Consider the following 25740-nt stretch of genomic DNA (forward strand, 5'->3'; position numbering starts at 1 on the left):
CCTATCCCTGATAGAGTGGCGGATGGAAGGGGTGAGAGTAGACATGCATGAAATGGAAGGGATGCAGTTGAGGGCAGCGCTGATGGTGGAGGAAGGAAGCATCTTTTTTTGAAGAGGGAGGACATCTCCTTCGTTCTGGAATGCAAAGCCTCATCCTGAGAGCAGATGTAGTGAAAACGGAGGAATTGAGAGTAGGGGATGACTTTTTTTTTACAAGTAACAGCGGAGTTGGAGGTATAGTCCAGGTAGCAGTGAAAGTCAGTGGGTTTACAATAGACATCAGTAGATAAGCTTTCTCCAGAGATAGAGACAAAGAGATTGAGAGAAGGGAGGAAAGTGTTAGAAATGGATCAGGTAAATTTGAGGGCAGGGTGGAAGCTGGAGGCAAAGTGGATGAAGTTGATGAATTCTGCATTGGAAAAACGTATTGGGAAGAAAATAGAGGCAGAGGAGATGACACAAAAATGTTCACAAGGCAGCATTAGAACTGCCGGAAGTTGTCTATGTAGAGTTTGCATGTTCTCTGCTGTGACAAGGTGGATTTACTCCAGGTGCCATGGTCTCATCCCACATACTAGGCAGATTAACTGGCCACTAGGTTGTCTCTAGTGCAGGTGAATAATAGGAGAGTTGGGGGGTGGGGGAGTGAGAGTTAATGGATTACAAGGAAATAATTGTGGAATCAGATTGCCCATGGTACATGCAGAGATTTTGATGGCACATGTCATGCAATGCTGCCCCTCAATAATAAATCCCCAATCATAATAAAAAGATGCATAATGATTACCCTTACTGACAAATGAAGCAGCAAGTGATTTCTTTTTACAATCTGAGAACAGTGAAATGTTTTTGCAGGAAGCACCCATAATTGTTGTTACTAATTCATTTATCAGTAATAATCTCTGCTCAAATTGCCATGGCATGAGATTTTTTTTTAGATTACAGCGAATTTTCACACATGGTTTCAAAAAGGTTCATCACCCCTGCTATCAACTCTGAGATAAATGGCCTTGTATGCTTTAAGAAATGCAAATACGAACAGCACCTTTGAAGAGAGGGTAATTGGACAGGGACTTTTCCATGTGACCTAATGTACTGTAGGTGCTGATAGAGTAGGTCATATTTCTACAGGTAGAATTTCTTTAATCCAACCCTGATAGCAATATGAATCACACAACCACAGGAGGTAACTGGCAATATAGTCCCTGCACAGGGAATGCTGGGACACATCAGGTTGGGCAGCAGCTGTGAGGTCAGAAACAGTTAATGTTTCACGGTGGAGACCTTGCATCCAAACTGGGAGAAGTTAGAAAGAGTGTAGATACTTCTGGAGTTTGTGTGCATTTAATGAGAAGTTAGTAAATAAAAGAGGGAGGCATGATGAAGGTTATACCAATATGAAAAGTAATGGAAGGAAGTTCAGGTGCAGCATTTTCTGGAATTTATCCTGGATGGCCTATATTATGTGTGTATTATATTCCAAGCAATTTACTATCCCCTGCTTTCCACTCATATCATAGACTCCACTTCTCATTCTCTCAGTTCCCCACCACCTACTTGAAATTGATCTTTTTCATCTAATTGACATCCCATAATTGATGGAGTTAACGACTGAAACTTGAATTTGCTAATATTCAGGCATGAGAAGTTGGTTAATGCACTGTTGGTTTCTTCTAAGTAAATATTGGGCTATGGTTTATACTCTTATCAGCCACTTTATTAGGTACACCTGTTTGTTAATGCAAATATCTAATCAGCCAATCAATAGATGATGCATCAATGCTCAAAAGCAAGCAGACATGGTCAAGAGGTTCAGTTGTTCTTTAAACCAAACATCAGAATGGAGAAGAAATGTCACTGTGGAATGATTGTTGGTGCCAGATGGGGTGGTTTGAGTATCTCAGGATCCGTCGATCTCCTGGGATTTTCACACAAAACAGTTTACGGGGAATGGTGTGAAAAATGAAAAAAACATCCAGTGAGCAGCAGTTCTGTTGGTGAAAATGTCTTGTTATTTTGAGAAATCAGAGGAAAATTATCACATTGATTCAAGCTGACAGGTGCGCACAGTAACTCAAATGACCACGTGTTACAACAGTGTTGTGCAGAAGAGCCTCTCTGAATGCACAGCATGTCGAACCTTGAAGTGGATGGGCTACAGCAGCAGATGGCTATAAGCAGGTACTCAATGACCACTGTGTTGGGTTTGGGAGGTCCCTGATAAGGATAAATGTGTGTATGTGATGAACGGATTGAACTTCATGTTCACACTTGGGAAGGAAATGGCTAGAGCTACCTTTGCTGTGACTTCTTGCATAGCCTGCATTCAGGTGATTTTGTTAAGTGATCTAGTCATTGTAGGCTCTCACGCTTTGATGCTGGCATCCTCTTGAGACAACGCGTTGGTGTTGGCAGGAGTCAGGAGCAATCAACTTTAGCTGCTTGATGGAGCACTGACTTTTAATTTCAATGTGATGCAAAGTGATAGCCTAAAACAGCTGCGTTGTGTGTGTCTCTCTCTACAGATGCTGCCTGACCTGCAGAGTATTTCCAGTAATCTGGTTTTGTTATGTAACTTGTTTCTAGTTTTTGTTTTCTTTTCTGTTCTTTCAATGTGTTAAATTCTTGCTTTATTTTCTAACCATTGTTTTCTTGCCTTTCAGCTTTTACAATCATGATCATTCTGGCTTTGATCAGGATTAGTAAAGGGAGAGGAGAGGGTCATCCACAGATCGCCAACTTCTCTGGAATCCCCAACTTGTTTGGTGTGTGCGTCTATTCTTTCATGTGTCAGCATTCCCTGCCCTCCCTCATCACCCCCATCAGTAAGAAGAAGCACATGAACGTGTTGGTCCTGATCGATTATGTGCTCATCTTGGCCTTCTACAGCTTATTGTCTTTCACGGCCATCTTCTGCTTCAGTAACCTGAAGGACATGTACACTCTCAACTTCACTAGCAACTGTGATGTCATCAGTGTGCCCTTTATCCGCTACTTCTTGGGGCTTTTCCCAGTTTTCACAATCAGCACAAACTTCCCAATAATTGCAGTTACCTTGCGTAACAACTGGAAGACTGTCTTTCACAGGGAAGGGGGAATGTATCCATGGCTCATTGACCGGATTGTCTTTCCCCTGATCACCATTATTCCCGCCATCCTAGTGGCATTCTGCACCCATGACCTGGAGACTCTGGTGGGCATTACTGGTTCTTATGCAGGCACGGGCATTCAGTACATCATTCCTGCCTGTTTGGTTCACTTCAGCAGAAAGGACACTGAACTGGTGTTTGGAAGTCATGCTCAGAATAAGCACAGCTCGCCATTCAAGCACACTTTCTGGGTCATATTTGTACTGGTGTGGTCAATGTCATGCTTCATATTTGTAACGGCCAACATTGTACTGACGGAAACTAAGCACTGAGCATCTACATTGCCTGAAAGGACACCTGCCTTGTCAATCAGACTGGAAAACTCTAATTTGTTCCCATTCCTTCACTGTGACTAAAAGTGAAGATTTTGCAGGTCACTACATCATGCTAGTCAGTTGCTGTTTTGCAAATATGTAAATCTTCATTCCTCTCCCCAAAGTACTGATCCGGTTTACTTTTGGCAGAAAATGGTGCTTAATTTGGGCAGTTTATAAATTAAATGAGCAGCTTCTTGCAAAAGGAATCATGTACATTATTAACCCTAGAGTGATTCACCACTGCTCCGGCCTTGAATGTTTATCAATGACTGGCCTCTACAGACCGTTCTTGTGGTGTACAATTATTGGTGATGATTAAAGAAGATGGCTGCAGACAAAATAACCGTACACCTCAGCTGTAAAATGTAAAAAGCTATCAAGCATTTGGTGCAGTTCTGTGGGATAAAGCAGCTTTAATCTGAAGTGACAACATTGTTGCTGGGTATAACCTGGCGCCTTTTAACCTGCCCAATGCTGATGTAGATGTAAAGGGCAGATATTTCCAAAGAATGTACAGACTGCAGCATCCCTTGGCTGCTGTAGAGATACAGCTCTACATATCCAATTTGGGTCTACTTTCCTACCCCAAATAACCCCACCAAAATAACTCCCTGTTCCCAATAATTCACTGTTCAACTTTCCTCCAGTGCCTTGTATTCAGTCTGTGAGGAAACGTGCTTTGGTTCCTCAGACCATTCTGTTGTGCCTATTTTTTAACCCTGTCCTTTTGGAGAGACAGGGATGGGATGGTGTCACTGCTGGCTGCCAGACTGGACTGAACCACAGACAGTCCAGGCAGCCTGCTTTACCAGCCAACCACAAGCCTCCGCTTTTAGTTGGATTTTTGTCGCAGCCTTCATTCCGTTGCAAACTCCAGAAAGCATCATGTTTTGCTTGGAAAGAATTTAAAACAAAAAGCTATGAATATTGCAGGAGAAGGTGGTTTTGTGTTTCAGCACTCAATACCAATGTACAGTTATGTATCCCCTGTTCTAATTGTACAGTAAAGTATTTGGAACTTATTTGTCTGCCTTGTTGTTAATCAATAGCACAGCCTTCATGTGTCCTCTGTGGAACCCAGTAATACACAGGTTTACCTGTAATGACAACCAAATGGATGTAGCCACTGATACTGTACCTGTTAACCTTTCTGAGGCTAACTGGGTGTAAAAGGGAAGCCATTTTGAGAACTGAACGGTGTGTGTGGTGGTTGTAGGCTGCTGTGAGATGCAAGCTCTGGTGGTCCAGGTGCAGTGATTGACTGCTGATTCCACTGAAATGTTGCTCAGTTTGTGTCACAGTGCTGAGAAGGAAGACTAGATTCATGTTTCCTGATCACTAACCAGTCCCCTTCCTGCATGGGGAAAGGTCAAAGGCGGGTGAAGATGGACCATGACTTGATGACGAGACAGCAATCAGGATGAGCCTTTGTATCAAAACTGGAGTGATACAGAATAGGATAGCGTGGATATCAGTTGTGTAGGGCACTAAGTGGTTGGGGATAGGATGATTTGATGTTTGGGCTGCCCTCTTAATGATATGCTGAGTCAAATTGGGCGTGTCCTGTGAAGGGATGTAATGCAGTGAGTGGTCAGGGGATATTGAGGTTTGGCTAGAGTGTGTGTGGAGTGATTGTGTTTTGGCATGAAATGTAATAGTTCAGAAGATATATAGGGTTGCATAGCAGTGACTGATAGATCAAAAGCAGGGCAATAACATGGCAGCTGGGATGCAGCCAGTGTGTTTATAATACGAGGTGACAAATGGGTACTGGCCACATCAGGAGGGATGTAAATGCAGTGTTGAAGGTGTCACAGTTTGACTCGATTAATACGGAGATACTGTGAGCTGCCATGGCAGAGTTCCGCTGGATGTGGCGTTCATGATTTAGATCTCTTGCTAATGTTTGAAGTTGGAACTTGATTCACATTGAATCACTCTGATTTTGATTGGAATGCTCAATTTAGTTTGTGATCACACGCTATTTAATTTTAGAATTATTTATATTCTGCAGCTTGAAATACTTGCCAGACTAATTCATTCCAGTTGTCTGACCTTGTAACTTATTTCCATTTGATCTCTCAGTGTTAGATATGAAAAGTTGATATTTTTACAAAGATGTTGGATCAAAGAGAGTTAGTACTCAGCTCCCTCTCCCTCAGCATCAGGTTAGGACCTGATTCACACAAAGCACCATCTCATTGCACAAAGGAAGAAATTGATTTTCATCAATAAAAAAATTATATAGCTGTAAAAGGTTGACATCAAATAATGTTCAAATATTTTGAGATATGTTAATTATGCATATGGTTTCACTTCCAGGTATATCTAACTGTAAAGTTACTTCTATTAAATTTATTGAGTAAAATGAAAATCTACTCAACCCCAAAACTGAATTAGCTAGAGACACAGTTTCACACTCAACTCTCTCTAACTTTGCAATTTCACTGCTCTATTAACTATTTTACATTACAATCTGTTTCTTGTGAACCATTTTATTCAGTTTTTGTAAGTCTGGGAAGACTACAAATCTTTATCCCTGAGCTGTTGCCTTGAACTGCTGTAGTTTTTCTCATGAGAGGATCCCCACAGTATGATTAAGAAGTGAGCTCCAGAGTAGACCTAACGATGGTTAAAAGCAAGTAAGATATTTCTAAGTTCTGCTGTTGTGTAGCTTGAGGGAAACTGCAGGTGGCTGTAACGCTTGTCCTTGATAGTTGAGATGCCATTAGAACAGCCTGGGTGAATAATTGCAGTACACTTTTGATAGTGCAATCTGCAGTCAGTTTGAGCTGGTTATGGAAAGAATGAATATTTCAGGTGGCTAATAAAGGGAGCTGGTTTGTCCTGACTGTGGTTAAGCTGTTAAATTGGAATAGCAAGGGAAGAATGCTCCATGACACCCCTGAATGCATATTAGCTGAGGAAGAATCAACAAAACTTGACTGAGTTCTATCACTAAATGTACAGCGCAAGGATTTGTTTTGAGTCTGAAGTTGCACTCTGATCTAATTCATATATAAGGTCCCTCATGTAGGGCATTTGAGAGCTTGTTCGACATCTGTAAAAGTTTGAGTCAGAAATCACACTCAAAATTGTATCAGATTTACTTGACCTGACTTTCTCACTTCTGTAATATTAGAATTTGGTTCAGTCTAAAATTGTTCTCTCTAACTGTGTAATGATTGAGCTAAGTGACTTTGAAATCTTTAATGTTAGCATTTGATTCATTTTGATATCGAAAGTACATTTTTTGAAGTTAACTCATTCTGAGATCTAATTGTTTAATGTTTAAAGTTGGATCACTGAAATAACTGAGTGATTTCGGATTTCAGTTCTTGCACTCTATTTTCTCTATGTCCTTCACCTTCTTCCATGTTCCAACAGATCAGCTGCAATTAACATGCCCTGCCCCTGCCACTTGTCTCCCGGTTTCTCCTGGTCGCTCGCCTATCACAGATATTGCCTCTGTTTGCTTCACCCATCCTCGTCTGCAATTTTCAAACTTTCCCCAGTTCTGATTAAAGGTCGTTCACCTGAAACATTAACTCCTGTTTATTTCAGACTAAGAATGGTTAAATTTACATGGGATTGTGTCAGATAAGAAGCCCTTTATTATTCCAGACTTTTGAGCCTTTGTTGAGAACAGTGGCTGGGCCATTGTGCTGACCACACATCCCTGCACCTTTTCCCTAGTGCTGAAGAACCTCGGTAACAAATAGATTTGAGCTTCTCCAGCAAAGAGATAGCTCTGACACTGATCACATCATGGCTAAGGTTGGTGCTGTTTATTCTGCCTGCATTGGTATTAATGTAACAAGCAGCTGTGCTTTGGATAGTCCATAGTCTTGAAGCACTTTAATGGTTTGTAATCCATGTCTACATGTTAGCCGATCAGAGAATGTTTTTTGATGACCACTCAACAGTTCATTCAAGCTATTCTTAAAGCTTGGTTGCTAATCTGTTGAAGGCAAGACAAACTTTGTTCACATTGCAAAACACTATACTTATCAGATTTAAAGAAACAAAACTTCATTTCTCTGGTGAAGGCTTTTGTCCCAAGAGAGCTATGGTCCTGAGTACAGTCGTCAATGTCTTTTATGCTTTCCTGAATTCAAAATCTTTCGCCTCCGTGTTCTGTCTGTCCACTAAGACCCTTGAAGCACGATGGGATTTTTGCTAAGTTGTAGTATTATAGGCAAGTAGATAAAGAATAAGGTCTGGAAATATCATTTTAACTGATGCATTGCTAGTTAAGTTGCACTTTGATCATTGAGTTAAGTCTTTTAAACTCATTGAAAAGGAGGGAGTTCTCTGAATCAAAATAGCTTCCATCCTGTTGGTCAGCTCTGAACTTTATTGACTTCTATACCTCAGATTCCAAGCTTAAAATCCTCGCGCATTTTCTCAAACGAGGGGAATTGTCTTCTGCGCTTCTCAACTCCAAGTTAAAGCTGCTTGTGGCTCTTGTTCCACGATGGATGGTCTTGCATGTGCCAACAGTGGGATGCCTCAGAGTGCTGCCCTGGTGCATGGTCTTTTTTTCCAAGTACTTCATGTGAATGCTTCTGTCACAGGAGCTGTCCCCAGAGCCAGCCAACCAGCGGTGGTGCTGTGAGCCCCATCTCTGCTGCCAGACATACAGAGAGGGCCTGGGCCATGAATGGTGCTGCAGTGCTAGGGAGGCACATCTCAGACTTGCTGAGCTTTGCAGACAGGCCTCTCTGTAGGAGGGAAGCCTGGCAGACAGAGAATACTTGAGCTTTCTGGGTGTACTGAGGTCTAGGTGCCTCCTGTGGCCTGGGAATCCTTCCTTGACATTGGTAGTTTTCCTATCAGGTTTCAGAATCTCACTGTCATGACTGTGGAATGGCCCAGTGACCTCTCCTTGTGACCCTGACTTCAAATTTCCTAGTTTGACCTGAAATCTTGTGGTTTCCTCCTCATCCTTTGTTGCTCTGATGTATGACGATCGCCTGGTCATTAGGGGTAATTTCTCTGGCTGCAGCCCAGAGTAACACCTGCTGCAGGGCCTATGGTTCTCCTGCTTGGAATATGAAACAGAAGGATGCAGGTTTGCCATAAGCCATTTCTCATCCATTCCAACAGAAGGTTTTAGGATAGTGACCTGTGACCCACTCTGACCAGAGGCAGTGTCTGTAGGATGGGCTAACTTCCTGCAAGGCAAGGGAAGTCTCCTTCTGAAATATTTTCTATTGTAAATATCCTGTAAATATTCATCACTGTAAATAAACGGGATATTAGGAGACATCATGTTCTTTCTCTCATCAAATTCCTTGCTGTGTTGAGGAAGCATGGGAAGCTCACTAGGACGAATAGGATGTGGGATGTTGTTTACAGTTGATCTTGGAGAAAGACGATTGCCAATTGGCCTGTGTTTGTATCTAGTAACGGTCTGATTCAGCCAGACTGTCTCTTTGTCAGGAAACGTTCTGATGGCTGTGAGTGGGTGTGAAACCGATGTTGGAGGTCTTAGCAACGATGGATAGTGGGTAGGCGGTACGCTGGCAGTAGGCCTCCTCTCGGTGGAATGTGCTCCTTTGATATTCTGCAATGGGCCTTTAGGAAGATCACTGGCAATGTTATCACCTGCAGGTACCCATAACCCTGTTGCCTTGGTTTCACTCTCCAGGGAACTTTCCATATTTGTGGAGGAGGCCAAGTCCTTGGCAGCTTGTAGCATCTTCAGCACGCTAGCTTGAGAAAAGTTGGAAGAGATGATGGGAGATGCAATGTGGAGTGGGCTGGGGACCACCTGGACACCACTGAAACAGCTGTAAACTCCCTGAAATAGAGCATGAAACATTGTTAGCACTCTGTGCTGCATTGAGGACAATCCTGTGTGTTTCATTCCCAGTCAAGCAGGTGCAATATCAGGTCTACAAGTACAATTTGAATTGCTTTCAAGAATAAAGGTCAGAAAGTGAGTATTTCTCACAGGAGAGCTTCATTTTGGTCTGGGTTTGCGCACAACGTGGGCTAGGCACTGAATAGGTGCAGTGTGAGAAATATTTGCTCCACCCTTGTTCCAGGAGGCCATTAAGTTATGCATTAACTGTATGGGATCTGCAGCAACTGGGCTGTTTGGATGCAGAATTGGCTTGAAGACAGAGGGTAGTGGTCAATGGAAGTTAGGCTAGTTTTAGGTTCATGACTAGTGGTGTTCCACAGGAGTTTGCACTGGGGCCTTATTGAAAATGTAAGTTCACAGACGATACAAAAGTTAGTGGTTATGTGAATTGTGTAGAAGATTGTCAAAGGATACAGCAGGATATTGATCAATTGTGTGGAAATGTTACAATTTGGGAGATCAAGTGTGAAGGTTCTTGCCACTGTTATGGCAAGAACCCAACATTGTTGATTTGCAGAGGTTTCATGAGGTCCAAGTACATAGCTCGTTAACAATTGCTGCATGATGTTTGATAAGGTGGTAAAAGCCCTATAGCATGCTTGTCTTTATTGAGTTTTAAAAGTCAGTTAAGTTCTAGTTAGGCTGCTTCTAGAATATTACATTACATCAGAGGAAGGGTGTGGAGACTTTGCAGAGTGCAGAAGAGATTCACCAGGATGCTGTCTGGATTGGAGGGTGAGGTTGAGGTGAGGTTGGACCAACTGATGTTGTTTTCTCTGGAGCAGTAATAGCAGTTAACAAGATTTTGAGAAGCCTAGAAGAGTCAACAGCTGGTATCATTTTACTGGATCAAAATACCTAATGCTAGAGGGGATGCATTTAAAGTGAGGAGGGGTGGAGTGATAAGCTCAAAGGAAATATATCTTCTGCCAGGGGAAGATGTGGAGGCATTGCAACAGAAGCTCTGAAGATAGGCATATTCAGTCCCTGAATGGAGGTAGTGTATATAGGCATTGTGTAGGAAGAAAGGGCTAGTATACTTACACTTCTAATTACTACTTTAATTAGTTCAGCACAACATTGTGGGCTGAAGAGCCTCTCCCAGTGTTGTACTGTCCTGTGTCCTATGAAACCACCCAGCCCTGGGAGTTCACAAATGGCACTGCATTCAAGTTCCTCGCTACTATAGCTTTACTTTTCAGTTTCTATTCATGTCGAGAAAGCACCGTGAGAGAGCCATTCCTTTACATTGAGAAGTCAACTGTTTCAGAAAGATGGAGAGGAGTAAAACTCTTAACATCTGCTGTTGGGAAACTGAAACCATTAATTATGAAGTGAGACTTTCTGCTGATAAGAAAGGCAAAATGATATCTGACATAAAAACCCTCTCAGTTACACCTTTCCTATTTTCACCTTTACCAGTTTAAAGGGCCAGGCCACCCTCATTTTCCTAACGAAACTCTTGTGTTTCTTCTTTGGTTTTAGTATTGCCTCATCACTTCTTTTCAAATCCTTTTATGATATTTTGTTTGTATTCCTCCACCTCCCCGATTCTGCTAGAATTCATTTAGTTTAGGAATTCTTCATGTTTTACTTGCCCACAGGCTGCTGATGTCGTTGGTACAAACATTCAGTGCCGGTTTTAAGCAGACCCATGGGATGCTGTTGCTGGTAGGAAGTGAGGGTCCCCTGTTGTCAGGTTCCAGAGAGGTTGTTGCTGGTAGGAAGTGAGGGTCCCCTGTTCTCAGGTTCCAGAGAGGTTGTTGCTGGTAGGAAGTGAGGGTCCCCTGCTATCAGGTTCCAGAGAGGTTGTTGCTGGTAGGAAGTGAGGGTCCCCTGTTGTCAGGTTCCAGAGAGGTTGTTGCTGGTAGGAAGTGAGGGTCCCTTGTTGTCAGGTTCCAGAGAGGTTGTTGCTGGTAGGAAGTGAGGGTCCCCTGTTGTCAGGTTCCAGAGAGGTTGTTGCTGGTAGGAAGTGAGGGTCCCCTGTTGTCAGGTTCCAGAGAGGTTGTTGCTGGTAGGAAGTGAGGGTCCCTTGTTGTCAGGTTCCAGAGAGGTTGTTGCTGGTAGGAAGTGAGGGTCCCCTGTTGTCAGGTTCCAGAGAGGTTGTTGCTGGTAGGAAGTGAGGGTCCCCTGTTGTCAGGTTCCAGAGAGGTTGTTGCTGGTAGGAAGTGAGGGTCCCCTGCTGTCAGGTTCCAGAGAGGTTGTTGCTGGTAGGAAGTGAGGGTCCCCTGTTGTCAGGTTCCAGACAGGTTGTTGCTGGTAGGAAGTGAGGATCCCTTGTTGTCAGGTTCCAGAGAGGTTGTTGCTGGTAGGAAGTGAGGGTGCCCTGTTGTCAGGTTCCAGAGAGGTTGTTGCTGGTAGGAAGTGAGGATCCCCTGTTGTCAGGTTCCAGAGAGGTTGTTGCTGGTAGGAAGTGAGGGTCCCCTGTTGTCAGGTTCCAGAGAGGTTGTTGTTGGTAGGAAGTGAGGGTTCCCTGTTGTCAGGTTCCAGAGAGGTTGTTGCTGGTAGGAAGTGAGGGTCCCCTGTTGTCAGGTTCCAGAGAGATTGTTGCTGGTAGGAAGTGAGGGTCCCCTGTTCTCAGGTTCCAGAGAGGTTGTTGCTGGTAGGAAGTGAGGGTCCCCTGTTATCAGGTTCCAGAGAGGTTGTTGCTGGTAGGAAGTGAGGGTCCCCTGTTGTCAGGTTCCAGAGAGGTGGTTGTTGGTAGGAAGTGAGGGTCCCCTGTTGTCAGGTTACAGAGAGGTTGTTGCTGGTAGGAAGTGAGGGTCCCCTGTTGTCAGGTTCGGGAGAGGTTGTTGTTGGTAGGAAGTGAGGGTCCCCCGTTGTCAGGTTCCAGAGAGGTTGTTGCTGGTAGGAAGTGAGGGTCCCCTGTTTTCAGGTTCCAGAGAGGTTGTTGCTGGTAGGAAGTGAGGGTCCCCTGTTGTCAGGTTCGGGAGAGTTTTTGTTGGTAGGAAGTGAGGGTCCCCTGTTGTCAGGTTCCAGAGAGGTTGTTGCTGGTAGGAAGTGAGGGTCCCCTGTTGTCAGGTTCGGGAGAGGTTGTTGCTGGTAGGAAGTGAGGGTTCCCTGTTGTCCGGTTCCAGAGAGGTTGTTGCTGGTAGGAAGTGAGGGTCCCCTGTTGTCAGGTTCGGGAGAGGTTGTTGTTGGTAGGAAGTGAGGGTCCCCTGTTGTCAGGTTCCAGAGAGGTTGTTGCTGGTAGGAAGTGAGGGTCCCCTGTTGTCAGGTTCTAGAGAGGTCATTGCTGGTAGGAAGTGAGGGTCCCCTGTTGTCAGGTTCCAGAGAGGATGTTGCTGGTAGGAAGTGAGGGTCCCCTGTTGTCAGGTTCCAGAGAGGTTGTTGCTGGTAGGAAGTGAGGGTCCCCTGTTGTCAGGTTCCAGAGAGGTGGTTGTTGGTAGGAAGTGAGGGTCCCCTGTTGTCAGGTTCCAGAGAGGTTGTTGCTGGTAGGAAGTGAGGGTCCCCTGTTGTCAGGTTCCAGAGATGTTGTTGCTGGTAGGAAGTGAGTGTCCCCTGTTGTCAGGTTCCAGAGAGGTTGTTGCTGGTAGGAAGTGAGGGTCCCCTGCGGTCAGGTTCGGGAGAGGTTGTTGCTGGTAGGAAGTGAGGGTCCCCTGTTGTCAGGTTCCAGAGAGGTTGTTGCTGGTAGGAAGTGAGGGTCCCCTGTTGTCAGGTTCGGGAGAGGTGGTTGTTGGTAGGAAGTGAGGGTCCCCTGCTGTCAGGTTCCAGAGAGGTTGTTGCTGGTAGGAAGTGAGGGTCCCCTGTTGTCAGGTTCCAGAGAGGTTGTTGCTGGTAGGAAGTGAGGGTCCCCTGTTATCAGGTTCCAGAGAGGTGGTTGTTGGTAGGAAGTGAGGGTCCCCCGTTGTCAGGTTCCAGAGAGGTTGTTGTTGGTAGGAAGTGAGGGTCCCCTGTTATCAGGTTCCAGAGAGGTGGTTGTTGGTAGGAAGTGAGGGTCCCCCGTTGTCAGGTTCCAGAGAGATTGTTGCTGGTAGGAAGTGAGGGTCCCCTGTTTTCAGGTTCCAGAGAGGTTGTTGCTGGTAGGAAGTGAGGGTCCCCTGTTGTCAGGTTCGGGAGAGTTTTTGTTGGTAGGAAGTGAGGGTCCCCTGTTGTCAGGTTCCAGAGAGGTTGTTGCTGGTAGGAAGTGAGGGTCCCCTGTTCTCAGGTTCGGGAGAGGTTGTTGCTGGTAGGAAGTGAGGGTTCCCTGTTGTCCGGTTCCAGAGAGGTTGTTGCTGGTAGGAAGTGAGGGTCCCCTGTTGTCAGGTTCGGGAGAGGTTGTTGTTGGTAGGAAGTGAGGGTTCCCTGTTCTCAGGTTCCAGAGAGGTTGTTGCTGGTAGGAAGTGAGGGTCCCCTGTTGTCAGGTTCTAGAGAGGTCGTTGCTGGTAGGAAGTGAGGGTCCCCTGTTATCAGGTTCCAGAGAGGTGGTTGTTGGTAGGAAGTGAGGGTACCCCGTTGTCAGGTTCCAGAGAGGTTGTTGTTGGTAGGAAGTGAGGGTCCCCTGTTATCAGGTTCCAGAGAGGTGGTTGTTGGTAGGAAGTGAGGGTCCCCCGTTGTCAGGTTCCAGAGAGGTTGTTGCTGGTAGGAAGTGAGGGTTCCCTGTTGTCCGGTTCCAGAGAGGTTGTTGTTGGTAGGAAGTGAGGGTCCCCTGTTGACAGGTTCGGGAGAGGTTGTTGCTGGTAGGAAGTGAGGGTCCCCTGTTGTCAGGTTCCAGAGAGGTTGTTGCTGGTAGGAAGTGAGGGTCCCCTGTTGTCAGGTTCCAGAGAGGTTGTTGTTGGTAGGAAGTGAGGGTCCCCTGTTGTCAGGTTCCAGAGAGGTTGTTGCTGGTAGGAAGTGAGGGTCCCCTGTTATCAGGTTCCAGAGAGGTTGTTGCTGGTAGGAAGTGAGGGTCCCCTGTTGTCAGGTTCCAGAGAGGTGGTTGTTGGTAGGAAGTGAGGGTCCCCTGTTGTCAGGTTACAGTGAGGTTGTTGCTGGTAGGAAGTGAGGGTCCCCTGTTGTCAGGTTCGGGAGAGGTTGTTGTTGGTAGGAAGTGAGGGTCCCCTGTTGTCAGGTTCCAGAGAGGTTGTTGCTGGTAGGAAGTGAGGGTCCCCTGTTCTCAGGTTCCAGAGAGGTTGTTGCTGGTAGGAAGTGAGGGTCCCCTGTTGTCAGGTTCGGGAGAGGTTGTTGTTGGTAGGAAGTGAGGGTCCCCTGTTGTCAGGTTCCAGAGAGGTTGTTGCTGGTAGGAAGTGAGGGTCCCCTGCTGTCAGGTTCCAGAGAGGTTGTTGCTGGTAGGAAGTGAGGGTCCCCTGTTGTCAGGTACCAGAGAGGTTGTTGCTGGTAGGAAGTGAGGGTCCCCTGTTGTCAGGTTCCAGAGAGGTTGTTGTTGGTCGGAAGTGAGGGTCCCCTGTTGACAGGTTCCAGAGAGGTTGTTGCTGGTAGGAAGTGAGGGTCCCCTGCTGTCAGGTTCGGGAGAGGTTGTTGCTGGTAGGAAGTGAGGGTCCCCTGTTGTCAGGTTCCAGAGAGGATGTTGCTGGTAGGAACTGAGGGTCCCCTGTCGTCAGGTTCCAGAGAGGTTGTTGCTGGAAGGAAGTGAGGGTCCCCTGTTGTCAGGTTCCAGAGAGGTTGTTGCTGGTAGGAAGTGAGGGTCCCCTGTTGTCAGGTTCCAGAGAGGTTGTTGTTGGTAGGAAGTGAGGGTCCCCTGTTGTCAGGTTCCAGAGAGGTTGTTGCTGGTAGGAAGTGAGGGTCCCCTGTTATCAGGTTCCAGAGAGGTTGTTGCTGGTAGGAAGTGAGGGTCCCCTGTTGTCAGGTTCCAGAGAGTTGGTTGTTGGTAGGAAGTGAGGGTCCCCTGTTGTCAGGTTACAGTGAGGTTGTTGCTGGTAGGAAGTGAGGGTCCCCTGTTGTCAGGTTCGGGAGAGGTTGTTGTTGGTAGGAAGTGAGGGTCCCCTGTTGTCAGGTTCCAGAGAGGTTGTTGCTGGTAGGAAGTGAGGGTCCCCTGTTCTCAGGTTCCAGAGAGGTTGTTGCTGGTAGGAAGTGAGGGTCCCCTGTTGTCAGGTTCGGGAGAGGTTGTTGGTAGGAAGTGAGGGTCCCCTGTTGTCAGGTTCCAGAGAGGTTGTTGCTGGTAGGAAGTGAGGGTCCCCTGCTGTCAGGTTCCAGAGAGGTTGTTGCTGGTAGGAAGTGAGGGTCCCCTGTTGTCAGGTACCAGAGAGGTTGTTGCTGGTAGGAAGTGAGGGTCCCCTGTTGTCAGGTTCCAGAGAGGTTGTTGTTGGTCGGAAGTGAGGGTCCCCTGTTGACAGGTTCCAGAGAGGTTGTTGCTGGTAGGAAGTGAGGGTCCCCTGCTGTCAGGTTCGGGAGAGGTTGTTGCTGGTAGGAAGTGAGGGTCCCCTGTTGTCAGGTTCCAGAGAGGATGTTGCTGGTAGGAAGTGAGGGTCCTCTGTCGTCAGGTTCCAGAGAGGTTGTTGCCGGTAGCAAGTGAGGGTCCCCTGTTGTCAGGTTCCAGAGAGGTTGTTGTTGGTAGGAAGTGAGGGTCCCCTGTTGTCAGGTTCCAGAGAGGTTGTTGCTGGTAGGAAGTGAGGGTCCCCTGTTGTCAGGTTCCAGAGAGGTTGTTGCTGGTAGGAAGTGAGGGTCCCCTGTTGTCAGGTTCCAGAGATGTTGTTGCTTGTAGGAAGTGAGGGTCCCCTGTTGTCAGGTTCCAGAGAGGTTGTTGCTGGTAGGAAGTGAGGGTCCCCTGTTGTCAGGTTCCAGAGAGGTTGTTGCTGGTAGGAAGTGAGGGTCCCCTGCGGTCAGGTTCGGGAGAGGTTGTTGCTGGTAGGAAGTGAGGGTCCCCTGTTGTCAGGTTCCAGAGAGGTTGTTGTTGGTAGGAAGTGAGGGTCCCCTGTTGTCAGGTTCCAGAGAGGTTGTTGCTGGTAGGAAGTGAGGGTCCCCTGTTGTCAGGTTCCAGAGAGGTTGTTGCTGGTAGGAAGTGAGGGTCCCCTGTTCTCAGGTTCCAGAGAGGTTGTTGTTGGTAGGAAGTGAGGGTCCCCTGTTGTCAGGTTCGGGAGAGGTTGTTGCTGGTAGGAAGTGAGGGTCCCCTGTTGTCAGGTTCCAGAGAGGTTGTTGTTGGTAGGAAGTGAGGGTCCCCTGTTATCAGGTTCCAGAGAGGTGGTTGTTGGTAGGAAGTGAGGGTCCCCCGTTGTCAGGTTCCAGAGAGGTTGTTGCTGGTAGGAAGTGAGGGTCCCCTGTTTTCAGGTTCCAGAGAGGTTGTTGCTGGTAGGAAGTGAGGGTCCCCTGTTGTCAGGTTCGGGAGAGGTTGTTGTTGGTAGGAAGTGAGGGTCCCCTGTTGTCAGGTTCCAGAGAGGTTGTTGCTGGTAGGACGTGAGGGTCCCCTGTTGTCAGGTTCCAGAGAGGTTGTTGCTGGTAGGAAGTGAGGGTTCCCTGTTGTCCGGTTCCAGAGAGGTTGTTGTTGGTAGGAAGTGAGGGTCCCCTGTTGACAGGTTCCAGAGAGGTTGTTGCTGGTAGGAAGTGAGGGTCCCCTGTTATCAGGTTCCAGAGATGTTGTTGCTGGTAGGAAGTGAGGGTCCCCTGTTGTCAGGTTACAGTGAGGTTGTTGCTGGTAGGAAGTGAGGGTCCCCTGTTGTCAGGTTCGGGAGAGGTTGTTGCTGGTAGGAAGTGAGGGTCCCCTGTTGTCAGGTTCCAGAGAGGTTGTTGCTGGTAGGAAGTGAGGGTCCCCTGTTCTCAGGTTCCAGAGAGGTTGTTGCTGGTAGGAAGTGAGGGTCCCCTGTTGTCAGGTTCGGGAGAGGTTGTTGCTGGTAGGAAGTGAGGGTCCCCTGTTCTCAGGTTCCAGAGAGGTTGTTGCTGGTAGGAAGTGAGGGTCCCCTGTTGTCAGGTTCGGGAGAGGTTGTTGTTGGTAGGAAGTGAGGGTCCCCTGTTGTCAGGTTCCAGAGAGGTTGTTGCTGGTAGGAAGTGAGGGTCCCCTGCTGTCAGGTTCCAGAGAGGTTGTTGCTGGTAGGAAGTGAGGGTCCCCTGTTGTCAGGTTCGGGAGAGGTTGTTGCTGGTAGGAAGTGAGGGTCCCCTGTTGTCAGGTTCCAGAGAGGTTGTTGTTGGTCGGAAGTGAGGGTCCCCTGTTGACAGGTTCCAGAGAGGTTGTTGCTGGTAGGAAGTGAGGGTCCCCTGCTGTCAGGTTCGGGAGAGGTTGTTGCTGGTAGGAAGTGAGGGTCCCCTGTTGTCAGGTTCCAGAGAGGATGTTGCTGGTAGGAACTGAGGGTCCCCTGTTGTCAGGTTTCAGAGAGGTGGTTGTTGGTAGGAAGTGAGGGTCCCCTGTTGTCAGGTTCCAGAGAGGTTGTTGCTGGTAGGAAGTGAGGGTCCCCTGTTGTCAGGTTCCAGAGAGGTTGTTGTTGGTAGGAAGTGAGGGTCCCCTGTTGTCAGGTTCCAGAGAGGTTGTTGCTGGTAGGAAGTGAGGGTCCCCTGTTGTCATTTTCCAGAGAGGTTGTTGTTGGTAGGAAGTGAGGGTCCCCTATTGTCAGGTTCCAGAGAGGTTGTTGCTGGTAGGAAGTGAGGGTCCCCTGTTGTCAGGTTCCAGAGAGGTTGTTGCTGGTAGGAAGTGAGGGTTCCCTGTTGTCCGGTTCCAGAGAGGTTGTTGTTGGTAGGAAGTGAGGGTCCCCTGTTGACAGGTTCGGGAGAGGTTGTTGCTGGTAGGAAGTGAGGGTCCCCTGTTGTCAGGTTCCAGAGAGGTTGTTGCTGGTAGGAAGTGAGGGTCCCCTGTTGTCAGGTTCCAGAGAGGTTGTTGTTGGTAGGAAGTGAGGGTCCCCTGTTGTCAGGTTCCAGAGAGGTTGTTCCTGGTAGGAAGTGAGGGTCCCCTGTTGTCAGGTTCCAGAGAGGTTGTTCCTGGTAGGAAGTGAGGGTCCCCTGCTGTCAGGTTCCAGAGAGGTTGTTGCTGGTAGGAAGTGAGAGTCCCCTGTTGTCAGGTTCCAGAGAGATTGTTGCTGGTAGGAAGTGAGGGTCCCCTGTTGTCAGGTTCCAGAGAGGTTGTTGCTGGTCGGAAGTGATGGTCCCCTGTTGTCAGGTTCCAGAGAGGTTGTTGCTGGTAGGAAGTGAGGGTCCCCTGTTGTCAGGTTCCAGAGAGGTTGTTGCTGGTAGGAAGTGAGGGTCCCCTGTTGTCAGTTTCCAGAGAGGTTGTTGTTGGTAGGAAGTGAGGGTCCCCTATTGTCAGGTTCCAGAGAGGTTGTTGTTGGTAGGAAGTGAGGGTCCCCTATTGTCAGGTTCCAGAGAGGTTGTTGCTGGTAGGAAGTGAGGGTCCCCTGTTGTCAGGTTCCAGAGAGGTTGTTGCTGGTAGGAAGTGAGGGTTCCCTGTTGTCCGGTTCCAGAGAGGTTGTTGCTGGTAGGAAGTGAGGGTCCCCTGTTGTCAGGTTCCAGAGAGGTTGTTGTTGGTAGGAAGTGAGGTTCCCCTGTTGTCAGGTTCCAGAGAGGTTGTTGCTGGTAGGAAGTGAGGGTCCCCTGTTATCAGGTTCCAGAGAGGTTGTTGCTGGTAGGAAGTGAGGGTCCCCTGTTGTCAGGTTCCAGAGAGGTGGTTGTTGGTAGGAAGTGAGGGTCCCCTGTTGTCAGGTTACAGTGAGGTTGTTGCTGGTAGGAAGTGAGGGTCCCCTGTTGTCAGGTTCGGGAGAGGTTGTTGTTGGTAGGAAGTGAGGGTCCCCTGTTGTCAGGTTCCAGAGAGGTTGTTGCTGGTAGGAAGTGAGGGTCCCCTGTTCTCAGGTTCCAGAGAGGTTGTTGCTGGTAGGAAGTGAGGGTCCCCTGTTGTCAGGTTCGGGAGAGGTTGTTGTTGGTAGGAAGTGAGGGTCCCCTGTTGTCAGGTTCCAGAGACGTTGTTGCTGGTAGGAAGTGAGGGTCCCCCGTTGTCAGGTTCCAGAGAGGTTGTTGCTGGTAGGAAGTGAGGGTCCCCTGTTGTCAGGTTCCAGAGAGGTTGTTGCTGGTAGGAAGTGAGGGTCCCCTGTTGTCAGGTTCCAGAGAGGTTGTTGCTGGTAGGAAGTGAGGGTCCCCTGTTGTCAGGTTCCAGAGAGGTTGTTGTTGGTAGGAAGTGAGGGTCCCCTGTTCTCAGGTTCCAGAGAGGTTGTTGTTGGTAGGAAGTGAGGGTCCCCTGTTGTCAGGTTCGGGAGAGGTTGTTGCTGGTAGGAAGTGAGGGTCCCCTGTTGTCAGGTTCCAGAGAGGTTGTTGTTGGTAGGAAGTGAGGGTCCCCTGTTATCAGGTTCCAGAGAGGTGGTTGTTGGTAGGAAGTGAGGGTCCCCCGTTGTCAGGTTCCAGAGAGGTTGTTGCTGGTAGGAAGTGAGGGTCCCCTGTTTTCAGGTTCCAGAGAGGTTGTTGCTGGTAGGAAGTGAGGGTCACCTGTTGTCAGGTTCGGGAGAGGTTGTTGTTGGTAGGAAGTGAGGGTCCCCTGTTGTCAGGTTCCAGAGAGGTTGTTGCTGGTAGGAAGTGAGGGTCCCCTGTTGTCAGGTTCCAGAGAGGTTGTTGCTGGTAGGAAGTGAGGGTTCCCTGTTGTCTGGTTCCAGAGAGGTTGTTGTTGGTAGGAAGTGAGGGTCCCCTGTTGTCAGGTTCGGGAGAGGTTGTTGCTGGTAGGAAGTGAGGGTTCCCTGTTGTCCGGTTCCAGAGAGGTTGTTGCTGGTAGGAAGTGAGGGTCCCCTGTTGTCAGGTTCGGGAGAGGTTGTTGTTGGTAGGAAGTGAGGGTCCCCTGTTGTCAGGTTCCAGAGAGGTTGTTGCTGGTAGGAAGTGAGGGTCCCCTGTTGTCAGGTTCTAGAGAGGTCGTTGCTGGTAGGAAGTGAGGGTCCCCTGGTGTCAGGTTCCAGAGAGGTGGTTGTTGGTAGCAAGTGAGGGTCCCCTGTTATCAGGTTCGGGAGAGGTTGTTGGTAGGAAGTGAGGGTCCCCTGTTGTCAGGTTCCAGAGAGGTTGTTGGCAGGAAGTGAGGGTCCCCTGTTGTCAGGTTCCAGAGAGGTTGTTGCTGGTAGGAAGTGAGGGTCCCCTGTTGTCAGGTTTCAGAGAGGTGGTTGTTGGTAGGAAGTGAGGGTCCCATGCTGTCAGGTTCCAGAGAGGTTGTTGCTGGTAGGAAGTGAGGGTCCCCTGTTGTCAGGTTCCAGAGAGGTTGTTGCTGGTAGGAAGTGAGGGTCCCTTGTTGTCAGGTTCCAGAGAGGTTGTTGCTGGTAGGAAGTGAGGGTCCCCTGTTGTCAGGTTCCAGAGAGGTTGTTGCTGGTAGGAAGTGAGGGTCCCCTGTTGTCAGGTTCCAGAGAGGTTGTTGCTGGTAGGAAGTGAGGGTCCCCTGTTGTCAGGTTCCAGAGAGGTTGTTGCTGGTAGGAAGTGATGGTCCCCTGTTGTCAGGTTCCAGAGAGGTTGTTGCTGGTAGGAAGTGAGGGTCCCCTGTTGTCAGGTTCCAGAGAGGTTGTTGCTGGTAGGAAGTGAGGGTCCCCTGTTGTCAGGTTCCAGAGAGGTTGTTGCTGGTAGGAAGTGAGGGTCCCCTGTTGTCAGGTTCCAGAGAGGTTGTTGCTGGTAGGACGTGAGGGTCCCCTGTTGTCAGGTTCCAGAGAGGTTGTTGCTGGTAGGAAGTGAGGGTCCCCTGTTGTCAGTTTCCAGAGAGGTTGTTGTTGGCAGGAAGTGAGGGTCCCCTATTGTCAGGTTCCAGAGAGGTTGTTGCTGGTAGGAAGTGAGGGTCCCCTGTTGTCAGGTTCCAGAGAGGTTGTTGCTGGTAGGAAGTGAGGGTTCCCTGTTGTCCGGTTCCAGAGAGGTTGTTGTTGGTAGGAAGTGAGGGTCCCCTGTTGACAGGTTCGGGAGAGGTTGTTGCTGGTAGGAAGTGAGGGTCCCCTGTTGTCAGGTTCCAGAGAGGTTGTTCCTGGTAGGAAGTGAGGGTCCCCTGTTGTCAGGTTCCAGAGAGGTTGTTCCTGGTAGGAAGTGAGGGTCCCCTGCTGTCAGGTTCCAGAGAGGTTGTTGCTGGTAGGAAGTGAGAGTCCCCTGTTGTCAGGTTCCAGAGAGATTGTTGCTGGTAGGAAGTGAGGGTCCCCTGTTGTCAGGTTCCAGAGAGGTTGTTGCTGGTCGGAAGTGATGGTCCCCTGTTGTCAGGTTCCAGAGAGGTTGTTGCTGGTAGGAAGTGAGGGTCCCCTGTTGTCAGGTTCCAGAGAGGTTGTTGCTGGTAGGAAGTGAGGGTCCCCTGTTGTCAGTTTCCAGAGAGGTTGTTGTTGGTAGGAAGTGAGGGTCCCCTGTTGTCAGGTTCGGGAGAGATTGTTGCTGGTAGGAAGTGAGGGTTCCCTGTTGTCCGGTTCCAGAGAGGTTGTTGCTGGTTGGAAGTGAGGGTCCCCTGTTGTCAGGTTCCAGAGAGGTTGTTGCTGGTAGGAAGTGAGGGTCCCCTGTTGTCAGGTTCCAGAGTGGTTGTTGCTGGTAGGAAGTGTGGGTCCCCTGTTGTCAGGTTCCAGGGAGGTTGTTGCTGGTAGGAAGTGAGGGTCCCTTGTTGTCAGGTTCCAGAGAGGTTGTTGCTGGTAGGAAGTGAGGGTCCCCTGTTGTCAGGTTCCAGAGAGGTTGTTGCTGGTAGGAAGTGAGGGTCCCCTGTTGTCAGGTTCCAGAGAGGTTGTTGCTGGTAGGAAGTGAGGGTCCCCTGTTGTCAGGTTCCAGAGAGGTTGTTGCTGGTAGGAAGTGAGGGTCCCCTGTTGTCAGGTTCGGGAGAGGTTGTTGTTGGTAGGAAGTGAGGGTCCCCTGTTGTCAGGTTCCAGAGAGGTGGTTGTTGGTAGGAAGTGAGGGTCCCCTGCTGTCAGGTTCCAGAGAGGTTGTTGCTGGTAGCAAGTGAGGGTCCCCTGTTGTCAGGTTCCAGAGAGGTTGTTGCTGGTAGGAAGTGAGGGTCCCCTGTTGTCAGGTTCCAGAGAGGTTGTTGCTGGTAGGAAGTGAGGGTCCCCTGCTGTCAGGTTCCAGAGAGGTTGTTGCTGGTAGGAAGTGAGGGTCCCCTGTTGTCAGGTTCCAGAGAGGTTGTTGCTGGTAGGAAGTGAGGGTCCCCTGTTGTCAGGTTCCAGAGAGGTTGTTGCTGGTAGGACGTGAGGGTCCCCTGTTGTCAGGTTCCAGAGAGGTTGTTGCTGGTAGGAAGTGAGGGTCCCCTGTTGTCAGTTTCCAGAGAGGTTGTTGCTGGTAGGAAGTCAGGGTCCCCTGTTGTCAGGTTCCAGAGAGGTTGTTGCTGGTAGGAAGTGAGGGTCCCCTGTTGTCAGGTATCAGAGAGGTTGTTGTTGGTAGGAAGAGAGGGTCCCCTGTTGTCAGGTTCCAGAGAGGTTGTTGCTGGTAGGAAGTGAGGGTCCCCTGTTGTCAGGTTCCAGAGAGGTTGTTGCTGGTAGGAAGTGAGGGTCCCCTGTTGTCAGGTTCCAGAGAGGTTGTTGTTGGTAGGAAGTGAGGGTCCCCTGTTGTTAGGTTCGGGAGAGGTTGTTGTTGGTAGGAAGTGAGGGTCCGCTGTTTTCAGGTTCCAGAGAGGTTGTTGCTGGTAGGAAGTGAGGGTCCCCTGCTGTCAGGTTCCAGAGAGGTTGTTGCTGGTAGGAAGTGAGGGTCCCCTGTTGTCAGGTTCCAGAGAGTTTGTTGTTGGTAGGAAGTGAGGGTCCCCTGTTGTCAGGTTCTGGAGAGGTTGTTGTTGGTAGGAAGTGAGGGTCCCCTGTTGTCAGGTTCCAGAGAGGTTGTTGCTGGTAGGAAGTGAGGGTCCCCTGTTGTCAGGTTCCAGAGAGGTTGTTGCTGGTAGGAAGTGAGGGTCCCCTGTTGTCAGGTTCCAGAGAGGTTGTTGTTGGTAGGAAGTGAGGGTCCCCTGTTGTCAGGTTCCAGAGAGGTTGTTGCTGGTAGGAAGTGAGGGTTCCCTGTTGTCAGGTTCCAGAGAGGTTGTTGCTGGTAGGAAGTGAGGGTCCCCTGTTGTCAGGTTCAGGGGAGGTTGTTGTTGGTAGGAAGTGAGGGTCTCTTGTTGTCAGGTTCCAGAGAGGTTGTTGCTGGTAGGAAGTGAGGGTCCCCTGCTGTCAGGTTCCAGAGAGGTTGTTGCTGTTAGGAAGTGAGGGTCCCCTGTTATCAGGTTCGGGAGAGGTTGTTGTTGGTAGGAAGTGAGGATCCCCTGTTGTCAGGTTCCAGAGAGGTTGTTGCTGGTAGGAAGTGAGGGTCCCCTGTTGTCAATTTCGGGAGAGGTTGTTGCTGGTAGGAAGTGAGGGTCCCCTGTTGTCAGGTTCCAGAGAGGTTGTTGTTGGTAGGAAGTGAGGGTCCCCTGTTGTCAGGTTCCAGAGAGGTTGTTGCTGGTAGGAAGTGAGGGTCCCCTGCTGTCAGGTTCCAGAGAGGTTGTTGCTGGTAGGAAGTGAGGGTCCCCTGTTATCAGGTTCGGGAGAGGTTGTTGTTGGTAGGAAGTGAGGGTCCCCTGTTGTCAGGTTCTAGAGAGGTTGTTGTTGGTAGGAAGTGAGGGTCCCCTGTTGTCAGGTTCGGGAGAGGTTGTTGCTGGTAGGAAGTGAGGGTCCCCTGTTGTCAGGTTCCAGAGAGGTGGTTGTTGGTAGGAAGTGAGGGTCCCCTGCTGTCAGGTTCCAGAGAGGTTGTTGCTGGTAGCAAGTGAGGGTCCCCTGTTGTCAGGTTCCAGAGAGGTTGTTGCTGGTAGGAAGTGAGGGTCCCCTGTTGTCAGGTTCCAGAGAGGTTGTTGCTGGTAGGACGTGAGGGTCCCCTGTTGTCAGGTTCGGGGAGGTTGTTAACCTGCAGCCCTTGGGATGTGTTCACTCACCTCAGCACTGAACTGACTGCGGTTTCTAGACTCACTCTTCAGTGAATCTGCAGTTCATGTTCCATGTATTATTTCAGCAAATATTTGTACTCTTCTGCACGTGGTATGTTTGTCCTCATTATGCTGTGTGTTCTTCGTGGATTCTGTCAGGTTTCTTTGTTTTGAGGTTGTATATGATGTATATACTTTGAAGCAAGGAAACTGATGGTTGGAAAGAGCGGGACAGAGTTTGAGCGATGGGGTTAATATAGATGATATTTCTAGGCCAGAGCGGTGTGACGTTTGCTGATAAACACTTGAAGTTGAGGAGATGTTATGGAAGTTGCTGTATATTTTTAGTACCATCACAGTGGTCCAAGGAGTCATTTGGGATGGTTGATGGGGTGGGCAGTCAAACAAGCTGCTTTATCCTGAAAGGTGATGAAATTCTTGTGAGCCGTTGGAGCTGCATTCATCCAGGCAAATGAGCAGGATGCCATTAATCCCCAGACCTGTGCCTTCCTGATGCTGGAAAGGCTTTGGGTAATGAGCAGCATCTCCACCCTCTGACATGTTCTGCTGCCTCGGTATTTCTCTAGTTGCTCCAAGTGCATGTTTAGATCCTTGTTACAATCTATATGCTCCCTCACATACTCTGATTTCCTCCTGACTTCTTGGTCATCAAGCTTATGCTGTCTCTCAGAGCAATTCCATTCTCCCACTTATTGCCCTGTAACTTCCCCTGATTCTCCTGCTGGTCACCTGTACCAGGAGTAATTTACTGTGGCCAATTAGCCTACTAACCTGCATGTCTTTGAAAATTATTTGAGGTTTTGAGATAGATTGTCTATAAGCAAAGATATTTGGGTTTGGTTCTTGCATAGAACATCTACACTTATCCTTAATACAGCTGAAGATGTATGAGGGTGTTAACCTTTGACTTTTGGCTCAAATGTATGAGGGGGGTTCTGTGGCATGCTAGGCAAGTTCTCCTATGGTGAACTCCTTTCCTGACTTGCTGAATGTGCCTTACCCTGCTGACAGCCAGCAGACAGTCAGTTTTGCTAGCTTCTTTCACATGGTGCCTCAGCTTCCAGTACACCAAATGCTCCCAGGCAAAGACGAGCAGGCTGAGGCCCATGGCCACCAGCAGCATATAGAACACACCGGCCATGTTATCGATATCCAGTTTGCTGCTCATCGCCTCGTTCTTCTCCTTCTCACAGATCCCTGTTAGCCAGACAGTGTGTAACTTGCGTATATCTCCTGTGGATAGAGGAGGTACTTTGCTAATTAATGGGTAGGAGATGGGGGGCAAAGGATGGAGCGAGATGGTGGAAGATGAGCGATCAGTAGAGTTCGATAGCAACTGATGTGAATGAAAAGGAAAACAGGATCATACCAGGTAGTCAATGGAAGGGTTAAAGTCAGCAGGGCAGTGAATGAGATTGGATAGGTTTACAATAGTATTGTTTAATACTTGAAGCAAAAAAGTAGATGTTTCACCAGTACCATTTGTGTCATTCTTCATCTAACTTGATCTAACCCTATCAATATATCCTTACCTTCCACTTCATCTGTATCTAGTTTTCCTTAGATACATCTTTGTTACTGGGCTCTACTTACAGAAGTGAAATTTCCTTCAGTTTCCCCCTTCGCATTGAGAGAGACAACTTAACATTGATGGTCCTCAGTTTCCTACATTCACAAGAGTACACATTTCCTCTGTGTATCCCACAAATGTCTTCCCTT

General features: G+C 48.6%; 2 protein-coding genes across 14 annotated transcripts in view; one reads left to right on the top strand and one right to left on the bottom strand.

Annotated features, from left to right (window-relative positions):
• Positions 1-6869, top strand: part of tmem104 (transmembrane protein 104) — a 215193-nt gene extending 208324 nt beyond the window's left edge. For all 4 annotated transcript variants that reach the window (XM_059948961.1, XM_059948962.1, XM_059948963.1 and 1 more), the window contains exon 10: positions 2664-6869. In XM_059948961.1, coding sequence (XP_059804944.1) covers positions 2664-3421 — 758 coding nt within the window. In that variant the 3' untranslated portion in view covers positions 3422-6869. The remainder of the gene's footprint in view (positions 1-2663) is intronic.
• A 134-nt stretch (positions 6870-7003) lies between these two features.
• LOC132380236 (glutamate receptor ionotropic, NMDA 2C-like) overlaps positions 7004-25740 on the bottom strand; it is a 350379-nt gene continuing 331642 nt past the window's right edge. For 9 of the 10 annotated variants that reach the window (XM_059948958.1, XM_059948959.1, XM_059948952.1 and 6 more), the window contains 2 exons: positions 25022-25254; positions 7004-9272 (listed from right to left, as the gene is read on the bottom strand). In XM_059948958.1, the coding sequence (XP_059804941.1) occupies positions 7833-9272; positions 25022-25254 (1673 nt within the window). In that variant the 3' untranslated portion in view covers positions 7004-7832. The remainder of the gene's footprint in view (positions 9273-25021; positions 25255-25740) is intronic. The other variant, XM_059948960.1, reaches the window with a different exon arrangement.

Source organism: Hypanus sabinus, chromosome 23 (genome assembly GCF_030144855.1).
Source record: "Hypanus sabinus isolate sHypSab1 chromosome 23, sHypSab1.hap1, whole genome shotgun sequence".
NCBI classification, from domain to species: Eukaryota; Metazoa; Chordata; class Chondrichthyes; order Myliobatiformes; family Dasyatidae; genus Hypanus; species Hypanus sabinus.